The sequence below is a fragment of the Eulemur rufifrons genome, chromosome 16 (assembly GCF_041146395.1).
Source record: "Eulemur rufifrons isolate Redbay chromosome 16, OSU_ERuf_1, whole genome shotgun sequence".
NCBI lineage: Eukaryota > Metazoa > Chordata > Mammalia > Primates > Lemuridae > Eulemur > Eulemur rufifrons.
In genome coordinates, this window is record NC_090998.1 from 28,607,013 (window position 1) to 28,624,197 (window position 17,185).

A 17,185-nucleotide genomic window follows, 5' to 3' on the forward strand; every position below is an offset into this window, starting at 1 on the left:
TAGAAGCACTTTGGTATCTCTCATCATGATTGTGGTTTCCTCTGTTACTACCTGTACCTTTAATAGGTGCCGGTTTTTTGTTTCACTGCTGTTATGAGATGCATAAAAATTTGTATGTCTTCCTAGGGGAGATGTTTTGTGAGTTTAAACAATTCCTGTTTGTCATGTTTAACTTGTGGTTCTTTATTTTGTCTGAAATTAAAAATTCTATTTCATCAGCAGAAAAAAAGTCTGTTTACAGCTGAGTGTATGTGAACATACGAAGTGAGGGCGCGATGCATGGAATCCTTATAGATAAGATCAGACAGACTATAAATTGGGATATATGGATCAGTTTCATTATTTATGTTAGGAGAGTGTTTTTATTCTCTAGGATTATATTTTTTTATTGGAAGAGAATTATTAAGGTCAGATAACATTAGAGATAAAAAAAGTTCTTTTGAACAATATGTAGTCATCCCTTTGTATCAAATGGGATTTGGTTCCACAACCTCCCCCCCACCCCCCGTCCTTAACAAAATCTGTGCATCCTAAAGTATATATTGTAAAATGACATAGTATTTGCATGTAACTCAAGTGAATCCTCCTGTATACTTTAACTCATCTCTAGATTACTTATAGTACCTAATAAATGTGGGGTGACATTTCATTAAAAGAGAAATAACCTAATACAGTAAGTACAATACAAATTGTTGTTATGCTGTTTTTTTTTTTTTTTTTTTTTGACAAAGTCTTACTCTGTTGCCCGGGCTAGAGTGAGTGCCATGAAGTCAGCCTAGCTCACAGCAACCTCAAACTCCTGGGCTCAAGCGATCCTCCTGCCTCAGCCTCCTGAGTAGCTGGGACTACAGGCATGCGCCACCATGCCCAGCTAATTTTTTCTATATATATTTTTAGTTGTCCAGCTAATTTCTTTCTATTTTTAGTAGAGATGGGGTCTCGCTCTTGCTCAGGCTGGTCTCGAACTCCTGACCTCCAGCGATCCACCTGCCTCGGCCTCCCAGAGTGCTAGAATTACAGGCGTGAGCCACCGCGCCCGGCCTATGCTGTGTTTTGAAAATTTGAAATTTTATTGTTGTATTTTTTATTATTTTTTGAGTATTTTTGATCTGCGATTAGTTGTATCTTCCTCAAATATGGAATCTTTGGATATACAATGCCCACTACTGTACTGTGTCTTTGTGACTTTAACTCAACATATAGTTAGAGGTAATAGAAAATATTTTTGTTAACTTTTTAATTAGAGAAAAAGAGGTTCGGGCATAATAGGTTTGCTTTGAGCATCCATGCAAAAACAATTTGGTACCAAAATATTCAAGCAACAGGATTTACTTGGCATACATTCCAGAATTTCCAAGTCTCATTTCATGAAGTCTCACACACATGCAAAATGGAAATCATGAATCAATTGGTTATTTTTAAAAAGTATTTTTAAGCCATTGAGGGGATTGTTTTAATACCAAAGTGTCATTTGTTTTTATTAGATTGTTATTAGAATACTAACAAGTGTAACACAGGTTAGGATTCAGATTAGATTCATTCCATGAGAATGGGGATTGCCCCCGTTAAGGAACTTTGAAGAGTCAGTCTGAGGATTTCACTCTTTTGTTCATAGCTGAGAGTCAGAAGTACTTTTATTATTTTTTCCTATTCCATGCTCTGTCTGAGCAGTGTTAAATACTAACATTCATTGGGTATAATCTTCCTGCTATTTTATTGCCAAAATATACTTGTTAGTAAATAAGAATTAAAGCTAACTTTGCTATTAATACATGGAAGTTTTCAATTATATGATAGATGATGTGCTAGTCAGCTTTAAATAAAAATGCTGAGTCCTCCATTTATTTTTAAACATTGTAGATTTATAGATTTTAATTCAGGAAACACAGGTTGCATACAAAAATCTTGATTTTTGTATCATTTCCATGGAAAATGGTAATCTAATGTAGGTAGACTTTCATAAAAAGAAATTTAAGTTTAATAAAATAAAATCACGAAATACCATGTGAATATTTGGCAGAGCTTTATAAGTTCCTTTTCAATGGAATTTGTACAAAAATAACATCTCTGCAAAGAGGAGATGTGAAGGGCCAGATGACAGCTCGTAAGTCTTCAGAGCACAAGGTATTTCATGAATAGCTAGGAGTTAGCATGGATTTTGGGTATTTTTCAAGGACTTACAGCTATGACAAATAATAAATTAACTAAGGTGTCTAAACATATCTATTTAAAAAGTCATTTTCAATGTGTTCTCAGAAACTTCAGCTTCCACAAATGGACTTTGCGTAGGGATTTAACTAGGTCACTTCTTAAAAATTCATCAGCATTTTAAAAATCACAGAAAATGGATACAGTTAACAGTGATTATCTCTGCTATTGAAGGGCAATGGATGTACCAAAAACCCTTTAGTTTTGACTTTACACTCTCCAAGACAAACTGTCAGCTTCCTTGTCTCTTGCTTTCTTAAGAAATTGCTTTTGTTTGCTCCTTAATTTTTTAAAAATGAAGGGATAAGTTACATATAGTAAAATTCACCCTTTTGGGGATACATTTAAGTTGGCTTCTTTCTAATGCATATGAGAGTATCCTTAATTCATTCCTTTTTATTGCTGAGTGCTATGCTATTGTATGGATGTACCCTAGTTTGTCAATCCATTGACTAGGCGAAGCACAAGTGGTGTTTCCAGGTTTTCGTGATTATGAATAAAGCCTCTGTAAATATTCATGTATAGGTTTTTATTTGAGTGTAAGTATTCATTTCACTTGGGTAAGTACCTAGGAGTTGGGATTGCTTGGTCATATATTAAGTGTATTCCCAACTGCCATGGCTACTATTGGGTAGCCTAGAATTTTCTTTTAAGTTTGTGGTAGTTGCTGCATATAATTGCAAATTTTCCACTCATGAACAATTGAGAGTCAATCATAATAGTTTTATTTTAATTATCACTTCCTCCTGTAAACCATGTTTTAGGGTTCTGGCTTTTAGCTATAAAGATTCAAAAGTGAATATAGTCATCCACCCTTATCCACAAGGAATTTGTTCCAAGCCCCCCAGTGGATTCCTGAAACCACAGATAGTACCAAACCCCATATATACTGTGTTGTTTCCTTTACATCCATACTTAGAATAAATTAGACACAGTAAGAGATTAGCAGTAATAACAATAAAATAGAACAATTATAGGAATGTATTGTAACATTATAAAAATTATGTGAATGTGGTATTTCTCAAAATACCTTATTGTACATAATATTTTCAGACTGAAGTTGACCACAGTAACTGAAACTATAGAAATGGGGAAACCACAGGTAAGGGGTGACTAGTATACCATTATATCTTCCTTTGTTTTACAAAAGTGAATTTAATTTCTTTATGGTTATCCTTTTATTAGTGTGACTGGCCAAGATTTTTAACCTCTTAAACCTAATTTTCTCTTCTACAAAATGGTGACAAATGATTACTACCTTACAGAGTGGTTTTCTTCTGTAAAACGGTGATAAATGATTACCTTACCCTGAGGATTTAATGCCATGCCGCATGGAAAGTGCTTAACGTAGCACCTGGCATAAGGGAAATGTTAGCTATTAAAAAAAAAAAAAAAGTATTTGCTTGAAAACCAAACCTGAGATTATAAATTTAAACATTGCTATCAAAGCTCAGGAAGCACAGACAGACATTGGGGCTTTTGTGACAGGGAAACATTCTGGTTTTTACATTTCTGAAATTTGCCAAGGCTAAGTGGTCTTGGAATCAAATCTAAACAGTTTCCCTGCCATGGTGAAACTGAAAAACATACGGGTGAAGTTTGCAAAGGAATAAAAGACAATTCGGGTTTTTTTCCTCTTTGACTTCTTTTCTCCATGTTTTAATTCTTTTAGATTAGTTATAAAGCTTATTCATACCTTATGCACATTTTTTATTAAAAATTACAATTTTTATTAAAAATGATTGATAACTCACATTTTCTAGCGAGTAGATAGACGTTACCAAGAGTCCCTTGTGAATGTGTCCACGTATTGAAGGAGAAGAACAAACCCCTCAGCCTCATCCTGGCATTGTGCACCTGCTGTGACATTCACTGATTCCTAGCTGGGGTACGACTGGGCAAGCACTCTAAGCCTTCAGTCCGTGAGTCAAGGCCGCACCCCAGCAATTCTCTGGCTCACTGTTTCTCAAGGTGTGGTTCCTGAAGTTAAGGCCCAGGCTATCAGGGTCAGGAACACCTGGGAGCTAGTTAGAAATGCAAATTCTGTGGCCCACTGTGTACCAGCCAGTTGAATGCAACTTTGGATATGGGACCCAGCGATGTGTGTCTTAACAAGCCATTAGGTGATCCTGGGGACAATAAAAAAATCACTGTATTTGGACACCCTGAGAAGGGAATTGGAGAGGTGATTTTCCTCAGTGAGAGAGATGTCTAGCTACAGTTTATTATTAATACCTCATTGTTATTTTGTAGCTATTTTAATTCTAATTTTTCAAGGCCATGAGAAAATTTCAAAGTGTTGATTAAATCATGTAAAATTATAGAGATGCATAAAAATGAGCAAGAAATGTTTTTACCAGTTAAGCAAGGTTATGAAATTACCTATAAAACTTGTTTTCCTTAGGAAATTTTTCTGTAGTATTTATTACGTCTGTACTTTTTATTCACCAAAATCAATGGACTATGCCAAAGAGAAAAGTCAGAAATGGCAAAATGGCATTTAAGGTCATTCAAAATAAGATTTTAAACATCTTAAGCTTGTGAATCCTGAATCTATAACATCTTTGGTCCAGGACAGGAACTCTGTTAAAGTGGAAACAAACTGTTTTCCTGTGAGCTTTTTTATAGCATTACTAATAGTTAAGGCATTAGTCCATTTATAAACCATCCTATTCCCAACTGGATTTCTAGTGCATTTGAAGGTTCCATGTGCCTTCGTTGCTGTTTATTTTACTGTAATAAATAGAATTCTGTCCATGCTCATATACTGGATGCAGTGCACAGCAGCGCATCCTGCAGGGAGGCGTGGCATGTTTTGCACGAGTTTTGTCTTTGAGCTGTAAGTTCTAAGAATGCACCGAAGTCACAGTGCACTGGTCGGAGCTCCTGGCAGATTCCAGAGTGATCTCCAGTTTCCCCAAGGCTTTAAAGCAAGGAGTGAGATTTTTATCACATGAACTTTTAAAAGAGTAAAGCCAAATATTTTCTTATTAAGCCAGAGTAGACTATTTTCGGTGTATGTGAAGTCATGTCCACTAATCAAGGTAAGTGGTTTCATTTTCTAGTGGCTCTTTCTCGTTTTTTTTTCAGTGTGTTGATCACTTTATAATACAGCATGCTGAGAGACACAAAAGTGGCAGTTTGGTTTCCTTTTAAAGTTAAGAATGAAATTGACATTGTTTTTGAATTTCGAGGTTAAAATACGTACTGTCCACAGTTTCTGGCTCTCAGGAGGCTTCGTCTGTGTTAACCGAACACAAATTTGTTTGATGTATTTCTCTGGCTCGTTTTTACTAACATTAGTAAAGTATGAAAATTCAGTCATTTGCGGGGAGGAATGTAGAGAGAGAAAGCAAAAGTTTTCTCTTTTTCCTTCTGTTTCTGGTGTGAACAAAGTTAAGAAATGTTTACCACTAATCATCTTTCTAGTGCTACTGCATGGAGCATTGTTCTGTTAAAACAAACAAAAATTCCCACCGTCCCACTCTTGTTTTGGCAAAGTTGGGGGAGTATTACTTGTTTTTCCATCTGAGATAACGTTGCAGAGATAGGCATGGGCTTGTTTTTAAAAATTGTCAGTAGTACTATTAAGCCACTGTGGTTTCCTTAAATATTCTAGAGAGCACATTAATGAGAAATTAAATCTTCCAAATAGAAATGAAATTCTTCTGTGTGATAGAAGTGTAATCACATGACAGGAAATGTCTGCTAAAAATATTTTTAATAGCTGAAATAGGTTCATTTTGTTTAGCTATTTTCCCATTGTTTCTGATGGGTATAAACCACCCCGAAGAATGTCTGCACTCCTAAACAAGATGAACTAAAATTTAGCACTGGCAGTCCCCTGTGGTCACCAACAGTTTCTTCGGGTGTCTCTCTCTCTTTCCTTGGGCTCTGGAGGGCAGGCACTGAGTGTGAACGCCCGACGGTGGGGTGGGTCTTAGCGCTGCAGCGGGAGAGCGGAGGCCCCTCCTGCACTGCGGAGCCCTGGCTGGCTCTGTTCCCAAGTTCTAGTAGCTGCTAGAGGATTGAGCAGCCTAGTCCATGCCTGTCCCTGCTCCCAGGACCATCCAGACCGAAGCCTGGATTCCTTTGCAGGGGTTCCACTATTTCTTATCTAAAGTTCAGGGTTTGTGTGATCTCTCCAAAGTTTACCATCATACTTTATGAAAAATTTTTAAAGAAGAAATGCAGCAAAAAGGAAGTATTTTTCTTTCTTCTTCAGTGAAGTTTTAAGTTCTCTTTTTCCTGCAATAGCTTCTGTCCCTGCTCATTCCATTTTTAAGCAGGGATGATGGGAGAAGGCAGCTCTCAACAGGAGAGAGAAATGCTGCTAGAACTGGAAGATGATGGAGCTTGAGAGGTCAATGTGGATAAATGTGGAGAAATTGTTGTCTCTCGTATTCTGTTTTAATAGACAACACCCTGCAGAGAGTGGCCACTACAAAGTTCCTTTTAAGGTTTTTAAACTTAAGAGACAGTAATGTAGCACTTCCTGCCTACACCACTGGGTACTTTTTATTGCTATTAAGTCATTTAAGAAATATTTTAAATGTGCATATTTAGTGTACATGTTATTTGTAAATTTTATCTTTTTTAAATGACCTGTAAAAACTTCTATTTTTAAAGCTTATGCTTGCAGGCAGACTCTTTCACATGAATAAATGAAATACGATAGAGTGTGATGGATGACTCAATGGCAAGTACTGTGCAGTTTTTTGGAGGGATGATGATTTGATCTTCATGTAGTATACAACCAGGAAATCGGGCAGGTGGGAGGAGGGGATGGGTAAATTCACACCTAATGGGAGCGATGCATTTCTGGGGGATGGGTGCACTTGTAGCTTTGACTCTGGTGGTGCAAAGGCATTTTATGTGACCAAAGTGTTTGTACTCCCATAATATTCTGGGGGGAAAAACACACACACACACACACACACACATCCAAGCTTTTATGTGATTTAAATTGCAATCTAGGATTAAGATTTAAACTTAACCGACTCTTCTTAGATACTAGAATAGACTTTCGGAGGAGATAGGAAGCTCCTGGAATAAACCAGGGGAAAGTTGAGTTCATTTATTCCAAAAATAAAAAGGACTTTTCTTGGGTGGTTTGTACACTGATTCATCCCTGCCCCCTTCCTGATCCACCTCTGATAACCATCTTTACTCTAGGTGCCCTTTCTTCTTTATAAAATAAGGGGCTAATTTGTATTGGCTGAAGTAGATTTTAAATGTCTTTGCCCTAGCTTGGGTATGTTCTCTGATTTATCCCCCATCACAGAACTGATTAAGCTCTTTCTAGATCAGGTCATTCTATGTTTGTTCCCCTGCTACCTGACCCGGGGTCTTTAGTTGGTTTTGTGTTGAAGCAGGCAGAAGGAAAACACCTATGAGAAGAAAAACAGTGTTGATCCTGGAAGTTGGTCATTCCGCATGGTGGTAATTAAAACCCAGCCTGAGAAAAATGAATCTTTCACCCTCTTAGAGATTAAGTACAGACAAGATTTTAAAATTTTTTAAACGAAAAAAAAAAAAAAAACCCACTTTATCCTCGAGGTCCATCTCCTCCATGTCATTATATAGCAGCATTTCTTGGAAGGCACCTATGCTCACCTGTACCACCTATGCAGCAGCTGTTGTTTCTTATGCTCAGGCCAGAAACATTAGTCTTGAATCTTTTTCCACTTACATTCAATCTGTCAACAAATCTTGCTTGAAGATCTGTCAATCTGACCACGTCCTATTGTCTCCACTGCTCTTATTCTGCTTCAGGTTGCATCCAGCTTTCCTCTGGCTGGTCCCAGGAGCCTCCTATCTACCCGACGCCTCCCGAGTCTGTTCTCTAACACCCCAGTGCACTGTTAGAAAGAGAAGAGAGATAATTTTCGCTTATCTTTTCACAGACCTTCCGTGAATCTCCATGTCTATCAAAGAAAGAGGCCGCTGTCCTTTCGGTTATATGCAAGGCCCTGCTCTGGCCCGTACCCCTGCCCCATTGACTCTCTGACCTCAGCGTCAGATATGCTCCCTGGTCCATTCATGTTCTCTTCCTTGTTTCTTTTTAAACATATCAACTATGCTTCTAGTTTTACAGATTTTTGCAGTTTTACGCTTGGCTTGAAATGCTAACCCCCCAAATACCTGTATGCCTCACTTCTTTCCTGTCTGCTCAGCTGTTACCTTATCAGTGAGGCCTCCTTGCCCTCCCTGGATATAGGATATACTAACAGCCCCCCAGCCAATGGCTCACTTTCGCTTTCACCCCACTTTACCTTCTTCGCAGCACTTTTTACCATTTAGCATGTTATATAAGTGCTATTTTTGTTGTGGTGTTCACGCTGTATCTCTAGGGTCTCGAAAGGTAACTGATATATACTGGGTGCTTTGTTAATATGTGTTGAATGGATTCATTTCTAATATTCGTATGCCCTTTTCTGTTAGGAAATTTTCCCCCATTTATTATTTTTGGCATATATTCATAATCTGTTAGGAAATTTAAGGTGAAATGGGCAGAAATATAAGTGAAGTTAATAAATTATAAATATGTATAGTATTCTCCATTTCTTCCCCCCAATTCTCTTTTAAAGCGTAAATATCCCTGCTGGCTAACTTCTGGTCTCCATTGTTGAGCACAATGTAAATAACGATTTCTTTCCAGCGGGCGTGGCAACTCGTGCCTGTAATCCCAGCAACTCAGAGGCTGAGGTAGGACTATCACTTGAGGCCAGGAATTAAAGACCAGCCTTGGCAACATAGTGAGACACACCCCCCTCTTAAAAAAAAAAAAAATTAGCGGGGTGTGGTGGCTTGTACTTGTAGTCCCAGTGACTCAGGAGGCTGAGGCAGGAGGATTGCTTGAACTCAGGAGTTGGAGGTTGCATTGAGGTGTGATCTCACCACTGCACTCTAGCACAGGTGACAGAATAAGACCCCATCTCTACAAAAATAAAAATGATATAGAAATGAGTTTCTTCCATTAGATGTCTCAGAGGCCAAGTTGATCTAAAGAACTGTAAAGATAAAGAACTGAGACAGAAAGTGGGGAAGGGGCTAGTGAGACTGTAGTCTGTGGATGGGGCCCACACGTGGTTTTGGATGATGAATGAACGAGCTATGTTGGAAGATAGGAAAGAGATAGGGGAGAAGATTTGGGGTGCGAAACCAAGAAATTTGGTGTTGTCTATATGGAGAAAATTGTGGCAAGATGTATGTTTTGCTATTAAAAATGTACTTAATTAAGGGGATACTTCCACCTCTTTGTTTTTTGTGTGTTTTTTCTCTTCCTGGATTGAAGTCATTCCACTCTTTGAAACACTGTTGTAGGAGGAAGATAGGAAAAGAATGAACATTAAATAAAAAGTAGTATAGAAACCTTTCCTCTTAATAGTTCTTGTGAAGCTTGATGTGAAGGGGTAGACGTGAACTACAGTGTGAGCATTATTTGTATACTTATGCTTCCTACAGTTTCTGTCCAAATTTATCTGGATAATTGGAAGTTAACCTTTATTTGAAAATCTATAGCCAAGTTAATTTATGAAATATTATTTGCTATTGATAATATACTTGATCTCAATGTTAATAGATCATGTGACTTTTTAGAAATATGAAATCTATTTTGACTGTAGCAAAAAAGAAATTTGTAAAGCTTGAAAATGGTTATTTTTGTTATTTTGTAAATGTGAGCCCCCAGTGACTACTGAACTGGTGAAATTACTAATTTATATGGAATATCATGTTTTTCTCTTTTAATATTGCCCCATACAGTTTTCTTGATTTATTTCCATCAGAGTTGCTAATTTAGAATAGCAATATAGTGATAAAAATACCCAGCAAAGAAGATATTTTTAGTATCTCTTCAGTCTAAAATTGACTAAGTATTTAGATACCGAATGGTAACAAGATATGCTTAGGGACAGGAAATAAACTGTATTCACTAGACTCGATCCTTAAACATTTTTAATACCGCTGCCTTCAAGGAAATTTAAGTTCGCGCCCCCCCCCCCCCCCCCCCCGTGTACATCTACAAGCAGTGATGGTGACAATTGTCATAATAGAGATGCAGAATAGGTGTTTGGATAATTGAAAATGAGTAAAGACTTTTGAGTTGAGTCAAGGAAATTTCCTCACAAAAGGTGGCATTGGAACTAGATATTGATGAATGCATTTAAAGAAAGACTATCAAGCTAAGGGAACGTATGAAAAGAGGATAATACATTCCAGGAATGGACAAGACAGGAATGTGGCCAGAGGATTAAGGGTGCACAGTTCTGAGTACATGGATATTAAGCCCTTAATATTGAAGTCTGAGGGTGAAGAGGAAGGGTCCTTTATGCAAACTAGAGGGTGTTTTTTCCCCTACCAAGGCCTTGCTGTTCCGTTAAAGCATTTTAAGCAAGGCAGTAATAAGTTGGTTTCATTATTAAATGAATAACAAACTTTTTATTTATGCAAAAAATGAGTTAGGTATAGCCAAATTTGACTTAAGTAATGTCATTTTAAAATTCAGAATTGGAAAAGTGGTTATCTTTGAACTGGCTCATTTTTTTTCTTCCTGACTTCCTCCTTCTGTTAGCCAGAAAAAATATAGGAAATAAAGGATAAGCTAGATGCAGTATTTGCTCTTAAGTTTTGCATGACTGAAACAATCCCCCTCAGTGTTAGAAGCTTAACACACAATGCTATTGTGCTCCTGGTCTAGAAAAAAATGTGAGGCCTACTGGTCTGATTCCACAGCAGGGAGTAAAGAAAGCAAATACCTAACTTTGTAAGATGTTAAATATTAAATATTTAGTACAATGGGATTTATATTAATGTTTATATTAAAAGAGAAAATATCAAAAAGTATTGCGATAGGGCAGAGGGTGCCACCAAGCCTTTTTTTTAGAGAGCCATCCAATTTGTGAGATGTGTTTGTAAAATTTGCCAACAGTCAAATACAATTTTTGGGTCTGCGTCTACCTACCTGTGACCTATGCCTGAGGAGTGTCACTAGAGCAGTCAGAATATGTCTCTAATTTATGAGGAAGTTAAGTAAGTTTCCCACGGTCGTAAAATAAATGTTAAAATTTTGACCTTTCAACCTCTAGTTTTACTAATCCACCCTGTTTTCTCCTAGGGAAAAAATGCACTTCCCATATAAACATAGCCTTGCATTTCACAGCGGGTCTGGCTGTTCCTGACCTTGGGACTACAAGTGATAGTATTGATGCATTTAAAGTAGAACTAGGTGGTCCCAAGGAGTGTTTCCTGCTTGGTAGAGTTCATTTTACCCATCATTGTCGGGAAGCAAACTATAGGTTCAACAAATAAACGACCAGCGTCAGTAACAGCAAAACTGTGTTGAAGGACAGTGGGCTGAGGTAATTTTAAGCAGGCAAAGCTCACAGACATTGGTTTACAGAAGTAGTGTTAGGCTGGGATATTTTAGCTGCTGGAAGTCAGGTTTTAGAGCAATGGAGTTCAGAAAAATAAACCAGAAAAGCAAGTATGACATTAATGAAGATCTACAGAGTCAGGGAGGATTTGCCTGTGAAAAGACCGTGTTTTCCCTTTTGTGAAGAGAAACATTTGTTCCTTTTTTGTGACTTGTGATTGAGATAATTGAAAACAATTTTATTTGGTTTTAACCTCGTCCTTGTCAAAACTTAGGAAACACTGAGCAGTTTGATTTTCTTCTCCTCTCTGGACCTGTAGATAAATTTGTTGTGAATAAATGGAAAATAGTTTGGCAGTGGGCAGAGGGAAGGGGAAAAGCCAAGATTATGGTCAATTTATAAACCAGACATCTTGAATAAATGAGTTGGCTATGACTCTTAGGAAAAAAAACTTACTTTTGCCCTTCAAGTTCTTTTCCTACATCTGTTTTTATTTCTTCTACGCTTTTTGAAGTCAATAAAAAATTTTAATTTCATCGTTTCAGAAGTTTCTCCTTCCATAGTGGAGGTTTACATGCTCTCCATTGGCCATAATCTCCTTCTTTTGAATTCTCCAGGCTCCTGATTGGTGGCTTTTCATATAAACCAGGAGATGTTTAGGTTTTTTTCCAGTGGTGGTATGATCTCTTTCTACCCACAGAACAGTTCTGACACCAAAATGTGGGTGTTTTCCTCACACCAACAACCAGTTCTCCAACTCTGGACACCAACTGGATATCCTACAATTTATTTATTCCCACATCAGCTACCTAGAGTGAGCATCAGATCTCACAAGTTAAATGCTCAATCCCACAAGACTAACCCTACTTCAGATGCCAGTCGAAAGTTCTGGGCATCCCGTAATTCTGACTGACTGACTGGCTGTAAATTGAGGGTTCCCATGACCCTCTCCTTGGGTTTGATAATTTGCTAAAACGGTTCACAGAACTCAGAAAAGCATTTTACTTACTTTTGCAGGCTTATTATAAAGGATTTTATAAGGGACACAGATGAACAGCCTGATGAGGAGATACATAAGATGAGGTCCAAAAGGTTGCTGATCATGGGTGCTTCTGCGCCGTGGAGTTAGTGTGTGCTACCCTGCTGGCATGAGTTTGTGTTCACCAACGCGGAAGCTCCCTGATCCTTGTCACTTAGAGGTTTGATTGTGTAGGCATAATTGATGATTAATCTCCAGCCCTTCTTCCTCCCCAGAGGTTGGGGGAAGTGGGACTGAAGGTTCTAGGCTTGGTTTTTGTAGCAACCAGCCCCATCCTGAAGCTACCTCGGGTTGCACCAAGAGTCCCCACCTCGTTAGAACAAAAGAAGGTCCTGTCACCCAGGAAATTCCAAGTGTTTTAGGAGCTCTTTGTTATCAACAAAAGATGCTCCTAGTAACCCCGTCACTTAAGAAATTACTGGGGTTTGGGGAGCTGTTTTTTATAAGAAACCAGAGACAAAGATAAAAAATGTATTATGTCACAAATGGATTGATTCTAAGGTCAGATCAGCTTACTATCACCTGTGAAGAGGGCCTCATACTTGGCACGTAAGGTGCTGTGAGCCTAAATAATTTTGATTAAAATTGGTAAGTCTTCATGGTGTCCTCATTTTATAATTTTGGTGGAACTTTATCTTAAGAGCTCAAAATTATGGTATTCATTTCATACAGACTCCACTGCAAATACCAATTTGATCCAAGTCTGTTTTCATAACACCAAGAATGGTGGTTCTCAACTTGGCCTGCACATTGGAGTCACTTGGAAAGCTTTAAACTACCCTGATGCCTGGGTTCTGCCACCCAGAGATTCTGACTTAGGTGGTTTAGGGTACAGCCCAGGTATTGCAGGTCTCATCTTTAAAGTTTCACAGGTGATTTTGACTGTAGTTATGGTTGAGAACCACTAATTAAGAAGAATGATTTTAGATGTGGCTAACCACTTCTGGTGTACTGATTCACATGCAGCAGATAGCTGGAGAAGGTAATTTTTGCTTAGAATATTAGTTAGGCAACAGACATAATAGTATTAATAGCATGCTAGGCATGCAAGGTTTAGAACAATAAGAAACTGAAGATTATACCAAATAATAGTGTTAACTTACTAAATACATCCCAAAGTGGGTTCTAAGCCAAGATGTACTAGATCAACTGTGCTGTGATGTGCTAATGAGTTCCCCAAAACCTAGAGGTTTTACTTGCTCAAGGTCATACCACTAGCTGGGGACGGAACCAAGACTGGGAAATTATAGTACTAATTCATAGCTTGTTGCTTTGCTTATTTAGGTCAGGCTCTGTTAACTTTCTCTGTAAAGGGCCAGGTTGTAAATGTTTTAGTCTATGTAGGCCATGTGGTCTTCATTGCAGCTGCTGAACTCTACCCGTGTAGTGGAAAGCATCGTACACAATGTGTAAATGAATGCGTGTGGCCTTCTTCCAGTAAAATTTTATTGACAAAAACAAGTGGAGGGGCTGGATTGGGCATATGACCGGTAGATTACAGACCCTGATAGAGGGGTGTTTTCATATTCCTACTGGAGAGTTGATTCTTTGAGAGTAGGCTGAGGATCTTACTGGTCCCACTGGGTCCCTGTCACTTACCTGCTCCAGTTCCCTCTATTGCAAGGTATCACAAGAATGCCTGTTGAATTAATGCTTATATACAACTCTTAACCTTTTCTTCTACAGCTTCTAACCCTCCCAGTAGGGGAATTAGTTGGAACACATTCCCATGGAGAGGAAATGCTCGAAGTCTGTAGCAGATTGTAATTGCTGGGTTTTGGTAGCATTCTTAAAGTGAATTAAAGATCTGAATTCACTCTGTGGACAGTCATTATTATCTTAATTTCTTAGAACAGATCCTAAGACTTCATTTAAAATCTCAAAGAATTTCTTAAACTCAGTTTTGTGATACACCAGGGTATCTTTAGTACTTTCTGTGAATGTTTCTCAAAATAATGCTTATTTCAATTCCTTTGGATTTAAAATCACTGTAGTACTTATACATGGCAAGTAGTCTTTAGTGTAATCGAACAAGTACTGATGGGTCCTCATAGCCCCAAAATACTACAAATACAGCTCCAAATCCTGAACACATTTCTAATGCAAAACACATATTGACCTGACAACAGAGCCATTGGTTGTAGTGGAAAGAAGAGTGACATTGGAATCAAAAGCCCTGGTGTCAAGTGTTTTTCCTGTTCTTGGAGTTTAAACCCATAGGAGGCAACAAAGCAAAGGAACAGTACATCTGTTCATTACTTAGGATTAAAGGCCAGTGATGTTCTTTTATATTGAGGTCTTGTTATACTTGTCTCAATGAAATAAAACTGCATCCATTCTGCATTTACATATTACTAGTCTCTGTATTGTTGATTATTGAAATACTTTACATCTTGTATTTAAAGTGGCTTGCAGATTTATTTTATATCCATGTCAAGGAAAGAAAAATTCCTTTGGGGATTTCCTGTGATTACTAAGTTGTGTACCTCCCTGTCTGTTCTGTTCTGTTGGGGGAATTTGCAGGTGAGAGGCCTGAGGGAGGTGGAGAATGAAGAGAAAGCAGACTGGTAGAATTACAGAAGGTGATTCGGTCAGAGTGCTTAGGCTGAGGGCTGCTCTAGTTTTAGACTCCATGCATAGAGAACCCAGACACCCTGGGTTCCGTCCTGGTGCTGCCTTTGTGGACAGAGCATTGTGGGACTGTGCAGCCACAAAGCTCGGAGCATGTGGGGTCAGGTCCAAAGGCTACGAGCAGGTTAAAGTTTCGGTTCATCATTTCAAAGTCAGGGTCACGAAGGCAGTCAAGATCAAGATAATTACTGGGAAGTCAGGAGCAGGTGCCAGTAATGGAAATGGGAAAGTATGGCAAATAGCCAAGGCATAGCATCAGGAACATGGGAAGGAGTCCCTAGGGCAGCTTTTTCCAAAACATGTTCCAAGACGCACTAGCTCTGTGTGGAAAGGTTTCCTGGACAAACATCGGGTTCAAAGTGAAACGGGTTTTTCTATTGCAGAACTTGTCAGAGCCTCTAATATGCCCACTGGTGTTATGAGTATGAAATATGAAGCTTTAAAATTTGACAGGTCACCAATATTTCGTGGAGAATCCTGGTATGGCCAGGGATGGAGGGGAGGTGAGGAATCCTCTTGTGAGAGTAGCATTTTACAGAACATACTTTGGGAAAAGTCCCAGGGCATGTGGCATGTGCTATGAATATTGCTGTGACTTTTTCACCTGAGCGCTTTAAAGAACTGTTCTTAACCCGGTTGAGTTCTGAAGGAACTGGCAGCAGGCATCCAAAAAAGTTCTCTAGGCTCTTATCAAGTGCTTTTTTTCCTCTTTCAATCATGGTCATTTGGATTATTTTTGTTGCTGCTATTAACAGAATTAAGGAAATCAGCCCTTTTAAAGGACTAAGGACAAGTGATTTAGCCCATAATTAGACTAAAAACAACAAAAAATAATGAAGAGTCAGAGCCTTTGTATTCTTGGCCCAGAATCAGACAAATAGGCTTCTCCCCCACTGAAAATGCAAATAGAAATGGTTTCTAAAAGAAAGTACTAAAGGGAATATATCTAAAAATTTTAACAGTGAGATTGAAAAATAAGGGCACATGGAGTGTTTAGGGATGGCCGAACCTAATGAATGTCAGGACAGACTGTGCCTCCTAGACGGTCACACAGGCTGGCGAAATCATCACACATGAAATTATATTCTTGCGTTCTTAAAAGGAAAGGCACTGCTTCCCTGTCGTGCTAGCAGGGAGCCTCCGTAAGCATCATCCTTTGCTCCTCCTGTCCCTGCCTTCTACAGCCAGTCCCCTCTCGATTTTCTCCTCAGCACCTTTCCTCTTCTCTGCACCCTCTGCATCGCCAGAGCTCAGGTTCTTCTCGTCCTGTGCCTGGGCTGGTGCCGTTGCCTCCTAACCACAGTCAGCTGAGGATGGGATGGGTGGGGGTGGGGTGGGGAGGCGGGTGTTCCAGATGCTTATGGAATTGGACGTGTCTCTTTCCCCCTTAACCATGAATTCCTTGAGGGTGGGTAGGGATAATGTCTTATTTGTCTTTCTGTCCCCAGTAATTAGCCGAGTACCTGGCACTTTTAATTAGGGAGTTATCACTCAGTGCATTTAATTAAGGAGAAAAAGAATGAAACAAAGAAGCAGCTTGATAGGTTTTGTCACTCTTTTTGCTGTTGATCATTGGATATTCTCAATGTTTACAGTTTGTACTTTGGAGGCAAAAAGATGAGATCTACTAAAATTAAATATTGAAGTTTTATGTCTAAATATTAAGGAGGTATGAATGTTTTTGTTACGTGGATACCTTTTATAGTGCTTAAGTCAGGGCTCTTAGTGTGCCTGTCACCTGAGTAGATAGTATCCATTGGACCTGACAGCTAGGTTTTTACCCCTACCCCCTTCTTGATTTCCAGTGACCTTTAAATCTTTGTGCCTGTGTGTGCCCATCCATTAGCTCCCAGCTAGTAGAGAGAACATGTGGGTGCTTGTTTTTCTGTTCCTGAGATGCTTCACTTAGGATAATGGTCTCCAGTTCCAT

At 38.7% G+C, this 17,185-nt stretch overlaps 1 protein-coding gene across 4 annotated transcripts in view; it reads left to right on the top strand.

Moving 5' to 3' along the window:
* The window catches only part of FGD4 (FYVE, RhoGEF and PH domain containing 4), a 207,052-nt gene that overhangs the window by 114,277 nt on the left and 75,590 nt on the right, over window positions 1-17,185 (top strand). Inside the window, exon 1 of one of the 4 annotated variants that reach the window (XM_069490063.1) lies at window positions 5,093-5,252. The exons of the other annotated variants lie outside the window; for them this stretch is intronic. Coding sequence (XP_069346164.1) covers window positions 5,237-5,252 — 16 coding nt within the window. The 5' untranslated portion in view covers window positions 5,093-5,236. Of the gene's footprint in view, window positions 1-5,092; window positions 5,253-17,185 lie in introns of those variants that run through there. 4 annotated transcript variants of the gene reach the window in all.